The sequence below is a fragment of the Aplidium turbinatum genome, chromosome 3 (genome assembly GCF_918807975.1).
Source record: "Aplidium turbinatum chromosome 3, kaAplTurb1.1, whole genome shotgun sequence".
Taxonomy (NCBI): domain Eukaryota; kingdom Metazoa; phylum Chordata; class Ascidiacea; order Aplousobranchia; family Polyclinidae; genus Aplidium; species Aplidium turbinatum.
In genome coordinates, this window is record NC_137474.1 from 2064721 (window position 1) to 2076948 (window position 12228).

At 40.5% G+C, this 12228-nt stretch overlaps 1 protein-coding gene across 1 annotated transcript in view; it reads left to right on the top strand.

Annotated features, from left to right (window-relative positions):
- The window catches only part of LOC145766052 (transmembrane 9 superfamily member 2-like), a 31546-nt gene extending 20394 nt beyond the window's left edge, over positions 1 to 11152 (top strand). The window contains exons 7-15 of the mRNA XM_082577706.1: positions 1491 to 1679; positions 1793 to 1897; positions 2385 to 2532; positions 2960 to 3017; positions 4765 to 4924; positions 5619 to 5770; positions 6213 to 6324; positions 6489 to 6660; positions 6945 to 11152. Of these exons, the coding sequence (XP_082433832.1) occupies positions 1491 to 1679; positions 1793 to 1897; positions 2385 to 2532; positions 2960 to 3017; positions 4765 to 4924; positions 5619 to 5770; positions 6213 to 6324; positions 6489 to 6660; positions 6945 to 7012 (1164 nt within the window). The 3' untranslated portion in view covers positions 7013 to 11152. The remainder of the gene's footprint in view (positions 1 to 1490; positions 1680 to 1792; positions 1898 to 2384; positions 2533 to 2959; positions 3018 to 4764; positions 4925 to 5618; positions 5771 to 6212; positions 6325 to 6488; positions 6661 to 6944) is intronic.
- The last annotated feature ends 1076 nt before the right edge of the window (positions 11153 to 12228 follow it).

Consider the following 12228-nt stretch of genomic DNA (forward strand, 5'->3'; position numbering starts at 1 on the left):
TTATAATTCCACTGTTTTGAAATTTTCAAATTACAATTACTTTCAAGTATAATTTAATTTAACGTTTCAATTACAAAAATTAAACGTATCGATATTTATGTTTATCGATGGTTTCTTACAATTTGATTTTATCAAAACCAAGTAGAATATTGCACTGATAGAGATTAGGTTGCAATGTAGAAGTCCATTTTGTTCTCCAACTAGTGGCTCAACAAGGATATCATGCGTGCAACCTATCAAATGTAATTGTAATTTGGGCCAACATTTTTTGAAATTACAATTACACAACAAAAAGTCTCAGCTACATGAAAATGTATAATTAGTATTACATTACATTTACAACTCTGCTTCGTACGCACAGTCACGGTATTACAACAAGGTCATCATTCAAACCATCAGTTTATGCCAAAAAGTTTTGTTTTGCTGTTTTGATGGTCTACCGGTGTTCTCTGGACAAAAGAAACGCACACTGTTTGAGTAACAAAACAGCAACGAACAGACATTTATGGATTTCAGAGATAAAATGCAACAGTTGCAAGTAAAGTGCTCTATGCTGCAAGCCGGAATGGCCCGTTTCGGTGAGTCCGATTCGGTGAGTCCGATTCGGTTAGTCCGATTCGGTGAGTCCGATCCCTTAACGGGGGATTTTTTCAATTTTTTTTTTAAATTATCGGGTACCGTAGCCTAATTATCATTGCCGTTTTAGGGTTAGGGGTTTGGGGTTAAGGTTAGTGGTTAGAAGTTAGGAACTCACCGAATCAGACTCACCGAATCGGACTCACCGAATCGGACTCACCGAATAGTAGCAGACCCGCTGCAAGCAGTGCCAAACCGTTCACCTGTGGCGGCAAAAACTGACTCGGACGAGTCATGCGCTACTTAAGGTTTCACGTTACAGAAGATAACGATCTTCAGGTGCAAAACTTATTCAAATAAAATTTTATTCATATACAGCTTCTATTTGAATAAATTTTGCAACTGATGGTTGTTATTGTGGCATAACACCTTAGATAGCGCAGAAATTTGCCATGTTAGTTTTTGGTGTAGTATATACTTTACGGCAGCGGTGGGATGGCGCAGCGGATAAGGCGCTCGCTTTCCAATCATGCAACCTGATTCGACTTCCGGCTTAATCTGGTTGTTGAAAACACCACTCACTTCTACCCAGGGTGTAATAAACTGGGTGGGCGTAGTTGCTGAAGGAAAGGCGGCCGAGAGAAAGGAACTGGCCACCCTAGGGTACTCTCGTTAGTGGCGAAGGCTTAGTATAATGAGAACCTTATTTTCTCATCCCCCCGATGCTTGGATTCAAGTATGGGACTCTCCTTTACCTTTTATATATATACTTTACGACTTTATGTACGGCACATGTGTGCTGCGAATTCTAATTATCGAGTAACGGTCCACTTAATCTTCTGAACTCTGGGCTTAAGATTGGATGAGACAAAAGTCTTGGACATGTCGCCACGGTTTGTTTATTGTGTCCTCAGGAGGATCATGACATTGAGTGGGCGTCAAGATGGGATTACATCCTCGACTCTCTTCCTCACACTCGCATTCAATGGTTCTCCATCATGAACTCTCTGGTCATTGTTCTCTTCCTCTCTGGGATGGTGGCCATGATTACAGTGAGGAGTTTGCACAAGGACATCGCCAGATACAACCAGATAGACTCTGCGGTAAATCAAGTTTACTTTCATGTAATCGAAAAATATTAAAATCGACAAGAAAAGCAATTATTTATTTTCCAATTCATTCTCACCAATGTTTTTCTCCCATTGTGACGTAACAGGAAGAAGCTCAAGAGGAGTTTGGATGGAAGTTGGTCCATGGAGACGTGTTCCGGTCCCCGAAAGGTGCGATGTTGCTCTCTGTGTTCACTGGTGTGGGATCTCAGGTGGGTAATGACTTTTTGAATGTGAAATAGTTTTTAATCGCTCCCTGGGGTCTCTGCTTCTGTAGCAACAAGTAGCACCTCTGTAGCAATAGTGACCTTGTTCTTTTGCGAAAACATGCAATACAATGCAGTGTAACCACAAATGCAACGCAACAGGAAGCTGCAAAGGGACATATAGTCTTTAAGTTATCTTCTACTACTTTCGCTTACCATTAAGTGTCTTTGCCAAGACACAAGCCGCGTGCTCTGGAGCGGTGTCAAACCCACCGTGCAGACGTTCTCACCACTCGGCTATGCAGCCGAATGAGCATCCCTGCAAGCCGACTGGGGGTTACCTGTTCATGGCGTGATGCTGCACTGTAGTTTTTGTTTTATTGGGGTTGGAGGTGAATATTTTCAATCCGCCACCACAACCCGTCGATCAGTTGGCGGCAACACCAGATTCCAAAAATGGGTTCCATCTAACTGTGTTACATCACACTCGAAGGTCATCGCGATGACGTTTGCAACTCTCGCCTTTGCCTGCTTTGGGTTCCTCTCCCCAGCCAACCGAGGGGCGCTTGGAACAGCGGTCGTCGCCCTCTTCGTTTGTCTTGGTGTGGTGGCTGGATACTTTTCAGCTCGGCTCTACAAATGTGAGTGCTCTTCTGACGTCATAGAATAACCTAATCCACCCAATTCACATTTGTAGCATTCTTATCCATCTGTTGGCAATAACTTCAGTTTAAACCATGGAATTTGATTTTAAAAGCTGGAGAATATGATATCTCGTTTTTCTTATATGTCCCTTGCTATTTGGGTAAGAGCAAGATTCGTTTATAATTATCACTTTTCATGAATTGGTTCTGCTTAGAGCTAAGATTTCACCTCGAGGCTATTTCAATATGACGTCATTGGACCAACAGACGCTGCCCGCTCCAAACGCGCTTCAACGACAATCGAGCAATCTGCCCTGTGGCTTGGTTACTTTTGTTGTTCTGTTTGGAGCAGGTTATCGTTTTAACCGATGTTTGACCAAACTAGACGCTGAACAGACGATAAACAGTAGTTTTTCTTGCTCAGCTCTTGGAGGCGAAAAGTGGAAGACCAACGTCATCATGACGTCGTTCTTGATATCCGGGTAAGACCTCGTATAAATTGACAACTTGGATCTCGCTCTTGTTTGTTAGGCTGCAAATCAGTTCTTTTACATTGCTGCAACATCTGTAGACAGAGTAAAAATGTATATTGATAAGGTACTGGTGATGAAAAAAGTGTTAACAACCTAAAAAGGACGGATTTGCAAATTAGGCGTTGGCATTTATGTTGAAATGACAGCGTTAGTCGTTGCATTGATATCATAAAGCCACGGATTAATCCAACATACGTATCTAACACGTGGCAAGCCATCGGATACGCTTATGTTTCCTGCAGCAAACCTATTGTGCAAGCCTTAAAGCAGCCGGCGGCCAAGTAGTGCTTGAATGACCGCCAGTACTACTTCTTCAGTCGGCCAAATTGGCCGTCTGTTTCTTCTAGCCAATTATTTAATTTTGCAATAGAATGATGGTGGATTAACTGTCGAAAATATCTAGTATCACAGAGTGACGCAGAATTAGGTCAGCACGTCATAATCACCACTGTTGTGTTGTGCGGAACATTTGCTATTGTATGGAAAATATCCAGCTGCGATCACCAGCTATAAGTCTTGTTTGTAATTCCCGACGTTTATTTTAACCAAGTGTTAATCCAAAGTGCTAATTTACATCGGCTGGCAATATTGTCGTGTTTATGTAGATTCAATGTTGTCGGACATTGAATCATTGTTACAAAGGAGAACTACCCAGACAACAAAATTCGTCATTTTTACCCTAATTTATACACTGCAAACGTAGAATCAATGTAAAAATGAGGGATTTGTTGTCTAAGTAGGTTAGTTGACATCCGAGGGGAAAACACGTGTCTTCAGAGTTGAGAAATGTTTCTGTTCTGGGTTAGTGACTTCACAGTTCGCACCCTAAATGGTGACATTATAACAGTATAAATGGTCAGGTTTTATAAAAGGCGGTATGCAGTTGAAACAATTTACTGAGCAGCGAGCAGTTGAAACAATTTAGTGTCGTTAGATGGTCCCGCAATACCGGATTACAATCCCGATGAAGCAGTTATTGCGTGGTACAACGATTCTATAGCAGGACGTCGCCCAGACTTCAACAACGCAAAGTGATCATTTTAACATTGTTGCAAGTTTAATGCTATATACTTGTGCTATCGTTATTGTATTTTGGCCTCCAAGCACGCAGATTTGGCCGACGAGAAGGAGCTCTCGGTAGGCCATGATGGCTGCCGGAAACAAACACGAGTTTTAAGGCTTGTTGTGTATGCTCAATCCAGCCACAATGCTCTATGCGTCACCACTGTGAAGGAACAATAGCGCTTGTGCACATCATCTGATACCTATTTGTCTCGCTTGTTAGATGTTGCACAATCCCAACACTTCGCGTCGAATCTGGATTTATTAATATTCAATTGAACACTGAGAATATGTCCTTATAATGTTTGTAATGTATTGTATTGAGTTTAAATTTAACCGTTGTTATTGCGTTCATAAACGTAGTTGCACTGATGAGAATTTAATATTCGAAAACGCGTTCTGCAACACTGTTTTTTTTGCACTCTGCAATGCTTTGATGCAGATTTATCTGTAGATTTCCATCACGCATTGAAGCGGTGATCTGATAATGAAATTTTCTACGGTTTGAGAAAAAGTTTTCTCTGCCTATAAAACGTTGAATGGTAGTTTAATTAATTAAATCTAGTAGTCTTGATGCTTTTTAGCGCCATGAGTGTTGTTATTCTAACGTCATTATTGCATTGTTACATCATAGACTCGTGTTTGCCATTTTCTTTGTGATGAATCTCATCTTATGGGGGGAGGGAAGCTCAGCAGCCATCCCGTTCTCTACCCTGATTGCTATGCTGGCTCTCTGGTTCGGGATATCTGTCCCACTGACATTCCTCGGAGCATACTTCGGCTACAAACGACAAGTAGGTTTCCAGATTTTTGTTTGTGCGCGTTTGAGCTTGGAGACTGTGGGGGTTGGGCTAAAATCAGCCTGAATTTGTGATCCATTTTTTTTCAAGTTATGTTAAGTCGTAGGATTTGCGAAACGTTTTATTTTGTTTATATCGGTTTCCTGACTAATGGAGAAAGATATGTCTCACCGCATACCACCAATCATGCACCTGAGCTGTTTTCAACTTTAGTTTAAATACGAAATGGAAATTCTCTTTGTATTGAAAATCACATCAACGTGATCATCATCATCATCTATTTTGCCTCAAAGAAGTCTGGTCTTCATCCCAAAACATCGGGGTCGACCAGTTATTTAAATGTAATAAGCGAAATATTCCACTTCACTTTAAAAAAGTAATATATCAATGAATAAAATGAACTAAATAAATGTCTCTATTATGACGTATCCCGTTGTCTTTTTATTGTTTTCATTTTCTTGTGTCAAGCTTTCGTGGCTTCCGCAAGCCCCAGTTATGTGCAATGACGAATACATAGCACATAACTGGGAACATAACATACATAACACATAACTGTAAACTACTATTACCACAGTAAACCGCAGCATCAGGCTAAAACAGGTCGTTTGTGTTTATATTGTGAAGTAAACAATGATCATGCTGCTAAAAGCGAAACTCAATCTATTCATAACTTCGTTGTTCTTTCCAGCCTTTCCCATACCCAGTGCGTACCAACCAAATACCTCGGCAGATCCCGGAACAGATCTCCTACACGAAGCCATTCCCTTGCATAGTGATGGGAGGCATCTTACCATTCGGATGCATCTTCATCCAATTGTTCTTCATTCTCAACTCGATCTGGTAAGATCATGTTCTCAATTGAAACTATCTTTGGAAAGATTGGATCAAGAATTGTAAATCAAGTTCTTACTCAGAGGATCTTTTTTTACAATCTTTTTCAAAATCAACTGACAGTTGCCACAGTTTTTAGCAATTTACTAATTTCCATAGTTTCTTTTCCTGATTCCAATTTGTCTGTTGTTCTGAACAGAGTATCACGAAATTGCAACTAATTTATTTACCGTGACGTCATTGTCACGTTATTGGCTCCAGCATCTCACTATGAGTTAGGTAAGTTTCCATCAGATTAAAACGCTGCTTTCATATGTAAGACTATGTTGCGTTTGTTTTGGTCAATTGTAAGTCTTGTTGCCGAAGATCTAATTGCATGTTCTGTCGTAGGTTCATAGCTACTCCATGCTTCACCATTGCTCTTTATCTTGAACTCCCTGTCTTCCTCCAGGTCCCACCAGCTCTACTACATGTTCGGATTCATCTTCTTAGTGGCCGTCATCCTTGTGATCACTTGCAGTGAGACAACCATCCTCCTCTGTTACTTCCATCTCGCCTCCGAGGTTAGTGTCATTCATAGCTTGTCACGATAATTTTGTGACTTGAAAAAAACAGGCGCGTTTGATGGTCGTCGAACCCGCAGCCTTTGGATGGTCGGTCAGTTGCTCCCACAACTTGTCTGGCGAGTTGATTTTATGAGACTTAACCATTATTTTACTGGCAACAGGACTACCGGTGGTGGTGGCGCTCTTTCCTCACATCTGGCTTCACTGCCGTGTACTTCTTCATCTACGCCATCCACTTCTACTTCACCAAGTTATCGATGGATGGAATGGCATCGACCATGCTTTACTTCGGCTACACAGCCATCATGGCTCTGCTCATGTTCCTGTTCACAGGTTAGACTTGTCACAACTTTTCGTACAACCCAACCAGCGAAATTTGTCTTTACGCTAAAGCAATCTGTGCTGACGTTGAATCGATGTAAAAATGACTGGTTTTGCCAGCTGGACGCCTGCACTCAAAATTCTTTAGTCGCGCTAAGCTCCACGTTCAAACTTGCGGTCGGCAACTACATGTTTCAATAGTTGCCACTTCAAGTGAGTCTAAGTATACCCCAGATTATGACGTGTCATTATGATTATGACGTTAATAATCCAAGGTTATGACGTTTTATTTCCAGGCACTGTCGGATTCAATGCTTGCTTCTGGTTTGTCACCAAGATCTACAGCGTCGTCAAGGTTGATTGATTGTCAAGGTTGAGTGATCACAAAGGAAAGTGCACAACATTAGTTAAACACAATCTCTTTGTATTTAGTTAGTCAGAGATATTTTTTGGGGAAAAAAGAGTGTTTTTCTGCTCGATTTCAATTGGCCAAGTTCAAAACACCCTTAAGTCTAATCAAAAAATAAAGAGCCCAAAATGTAGATACCAAACTCATGTTCAGCAAACAAACGTTTCGAAAACTATACTATCTTCATCTTCAGTGGTATATAATATACCATATATACCACTGAATAATATAATATACCACTGAAGATGGAGACAGTATAGTTTTCGAAACGTTTGTTTGCTGAACATGAGTTTGGTCTCTACGTTTTGGGCTCTTTATTTTTTGATTAGATTAACCAGGCGTTCCAACCATTTTACCCTTAAGTCAGTTATTTCTTTTCTATTCCCTTATGCATAGCTGGTGCTTTTGTAGAGTAACCTCTTCATTCCAGTTACCACCGAGTTTTGGTGCCTTTGTTTTCAAGTGATCATATTTATTGGTAGCTCACTGAGTTACCTGATAGTTGTCGCCAGTCAGTTTCGCCTATATCGAAAAACCTGTTTATTTTGCCAATGTGAAAAGTTGTTTTTCTGAAGAAAAGAGTTTGATAACATTTTAACGTCACAAAGCTAATTGTTTCAACATAAAGTTTCCAACTGTAAGATTAAAAACACACTCGTGTAATTCTGTAATGTGTAAATTATAACCGTGCTCTGACACTAAGGGACAAGCTCTACTGGTGTAAAGGTTATTTCAATTTATTTAACCATCTGTGTCATTATTTATTAAAAAATAGAAGAAACGTTTACACTTTGATGGCGTCCATCCCAATGCTGTGTAGCGGATCCTGGGAGCAACTATCACCAGGCCAATGAGGTTTGGTGCTCTGTGGTTCGGAAATAATTTCACGTCGCTCACTTCTTGCTAAAGGGCTGCTCAAACATTGTTTGGCGGCCACGAGGTGGCGTTATAACCGTCCTGTTGTGTTGCTTCTGTTGGCGAGATGCCTCTTATATGACGTCACACTTGACGCGATACGAAGAGGGGAACAACCAAGAAACTTTCATCATATGATATTTGAGCCGCCTCGGATGCCATCTACCCTTCTCCAACTTGTAACTCATTTATTTCACGTTACCTTACGCTATTTAAACGTAATGGCAGCGATTTTCCCAGCGCCATCTTCCTCCAAATGTAAGCACCGTCCGGTATTTCAATCCGATGTATGGCCGAAAGAATCACTTCCCGCCGGAAGTTGAAATGTTAATGACAAGTGTCAATAGGCTTCATGCTTATCCCGCACATTGTGAGTTGTTACATTGATTTTCTGTGATTGTTGTTGATTTTATGTGGAGGTCTGTGCAGATTAGATTGGTGAAGATTACCACCTGAGATTGTTAATACCAGGGCTGTGGGGTCAGAAAGATCTCGGCGGAGTCCTTAAAAAAAATTTCCGACTCCGCCTTAATATAAAACGATGAACAATAAAATTTTTGTGTGCAATATTTTTTCAAAATATTGTTTCTTGTTTTCCGAATTGCGCTCTTAAACTTTTCCAGAAAGTAGAAATGTTTTTGTTAGTTTTTGGAAAAATCACCGTTTCAATTTCGATCGAAACTTAGTGAAGTTAAATATTAAAAAATACGACAAAAACCTAAAAAATCTGGCAACACTGGAGTCGTAGTCGTATAATTTTCGCCCGACTCCACAGCCCTGATTTGTCAAATTTTGCAGATTTTGATTATCGCTACTGCTAGTGTTTGACCGATATTTTCTGAGATGTTTTTACTTTTTGCTGTCTCTTAATGATATATAAGCTTTTTGTTGCTTTGGGGAAGCAGTAGCAAATGAGAAAAAATAAGTTGAAAAACGCTAAATCAGACTGTTATTGAAAAATTAACAGTCTGACTAAAATCTTCGAAATCAAATTGTCTTTGTTTTTCAACATCTGCGGATGTTAAAACCTATTGTGTCATCTGGGGAAAACAGTAAAGAAAGCGTAAAAATATAATTTTAAAAAAAATTTATTTAAACCTTCGCCCAAAGTTAGCGAAATTTGGAAATTTTTGCAAAATGTGACAAATCAGGCCGTATCTTTAGGTAGCCATAGAACCCCCCATGGAGCAGGGATGAATTTAGATAATAACATTAGTGGATATGGCGGTAATAATATTAAAAGCTAAATGTTTATTTTTGATCAGCGAAACACTAAAACGGCGTTGATACTGTAAGAAAGATAAGATGTAACAAGCATGCTTTCATCTGCTTAACCTTACAGGCTTTACAAATGCTCGGTCAATGAAATGACTTAAGATTTTTATCAGGGGCGATCCCTTTGTCCGCCTTTGCTCTTGTAAACTTATATCACCGAAAGCATTGTGAATCATAATTGCACGAAAACATGTGAAAACGCCAAAAGTTATTAAAATTTATTGTGAATTGTTTGTAGCCGCTGAAGCGTATCCGCCCACTTTATTTGACCATTGATTGGTCAAACAAACATTACGTGTTGTGTGCAGTGAAGTGTGTAGTTGAAACATTTAACAGAAGCGTTTATTGTGTTCTTTGAGGAAGCCAAGGTGTTCCAGTCCGCACCCCCTGCCACGTTCGGCTCGTGGAGCAGCCCCTGTCACCGTTATGATGCGTGGTGGCTTACTGGCCGTGTGGGTCCTGCGCATATGTGGTCTATGTCAGTATCACGTTGCGCATATGCAAAACTTTTACCTTGTTTCTACGTATCCCATTGGAAGTTCTCAACAGCTTGAGGTTGACTTCTTGCAGTTAAATTGTTCACTTCGAAAGGCGAGGGTGCTGCGGGTTAAACATGAAGTTTTTAACCTGCAACAGTGCTCGTGTAAATGTTCCTTTTAAAAGTTGTCTTCTAGTGTAAACCACTTTAGTTCGTACCCAGTCAGCTAGTCAGTCGTTTTTGACATGTGATATAATGTGATGATGTGATATACGACTGATTTGCTGACTGGGATGATTGATGATTGTATGAGGCGGCCTTGATGTACGAGCTTGTTACCAAACAACACAAGTTGCGCATTGTTATGTTGGCAACCCTGAGTAACAACCTGATCTTTGAACGAAGCTGATGGCCCAACATATGATGTGAAAGTTATGTTCATTGTTCTAGTGACAGTGTTCGAAACCCTCATGCGACATTTTTTTTCTAACTTCTCCAGACAGCAAAATCCGTCATATTTACATGGATGCATCGTCTGCAGACGTTGCATCAATGTAAAAATGACAAATTTTGCTGTTGAGTCATAACACTCTTTCTGTGAATTTTTGTATCCCCGAACGTTAGGTTGTTTGTTGGCTGTTTGTAATACACCTGGTACTGTGGTACGATACTTGCAAGCTTGTTGTCAGTGACGTGCTGTGCTGTGACCAGTTTTTTGGCTGTTCACGTTTTATATCATGCTTTAAACACACATTAGGTTTGCAGTTTGTTCAATGTACAACACTCACGTTTTGTCGCTTCTACCTTTCTATAAACCTCTGCTATGTTTGGCGTATAAATTGTTTTTCGTTGTGATGGTTAGAAATAAAAACAAACTGAACTAAGATTAAGAGCCACTGTGCAAATCAAACGTGTTTGAAACTTTCTAAAACAAAGTGAACACCCAAAAAAATAGTCACGGTGCTCCATTGCTTGTGGTGCCCCTACTTGGTGCTTCAGTCAAACTGATGTTGTAGCGTTGACAGTAAGTGTCTAGGGGATAGTTTTGGACCCGGGCCCTGGATGAGTTTAGGAGCCCCTAATCTTTTCGAGGGGCCCCTTAAACTTGAAGAAACCACCACATATTCTTTAGATATGGTGCATTTTTATTAGAAGTGTGTTGACTTGGGGCCCGAATCTCTCTTTGGTACCGGGCCCAAAATGTCCTCTCAGCGGCCCTGATGTGTGCCGCAAAATTTCACTGGGTATTCCATTGTCTGGGTGAGGCATTCCAAAGTCACGTTGGCGTCTGTAATATATCACGTCAGTAGGCTGCCTGTGTGGAAGCAATTTGTAGCCTCTCCAAATAGTAAAGTATTTAACGGATGTATTTATATGCTGTAAAGATTGTACATTGGTGCGAAATAAAGTTTGTTTCATGTTTCATTTCATAATTTGTGTGCTGTTGCGACCAAACTAAGTTTCGCTTTTGGCAGCACGATTGTTGTTTCGCACACATAGATACTAACGACCTGGTTTAGGCTGGTCAATGGTCATTTGTATCTTTTTGAATGGCAGGGCCACTTGGCCATTGGTCTGGCGAAGAAAGGGTGGGTTCAAAGAAAAATAATTATTTTACTTTATTTTGATTTATTCAAGAAAAACAAAGTAACCTTAGCGGGTTTAACATGCAGGAATGTATTACACGCAAAACATTGTCTATGGTTCAAAAAAGCAAACTCTCTACCAAAGCTTTAATTTATTCGTTGTCCAGTTTTGTCTGATCCTTCAAACGTGCAAGAGATCCGTTATATAATATGGGGCAGTTGCTGCGGCCACATTTCACTTGACCCATGCGAAAGCAATATAATGCGTTTTTACATAGTGCTGCATCCATCGCAGATATGCGATGCTCTTTAACCTTTCAAAAAGCAGTCAGTGCAGTCATATGAGGCGCAGCCGAGTAGGCCTATACAGTTTTATTACCTTGAGCACGTTACTTTGCTGGGTGCCACTCAGAGAAAAGGTTTAGTTCTAGTTAGCTCAGTGGTTGCGCGCCCGACTCAAGATCACGCTGCGCTGGTTTGACTCTCGGGGTGTGCACTTAAGCAACGCATTTCAGGACTGCTCTCCATTCAGCGGCACCTAATAAATGGAATAATTTCCCGGAAACTTCACTCTGCCAATCTCGGTAACCGGCCCTGCGTCAAAAGGTTCTACAAGTAGGCTATGCAAAACTACCAGGAATAACCTATCAAGGCGTTGTCAGTCCGAGGATAAAGATTAAAAACTAACTGATGATAAGGATAACGATGACGTCATCTTGATGTCCCATCAGCATCACTGTTCTAAATCTTGGCTGTCAAATGTTTCCACAAGTCTTCTGCTCTTTTATTTGATTCTCCGGTACTCAGAGAGTCACCTCGTTGGAATGCCCTAAACGCTGATGGTATTTTATCAACACCTTTTTCCTTCCAAGAGCTGTATGTAGCCTAACATCCATTTATTGAGTTTTAAAAAACTA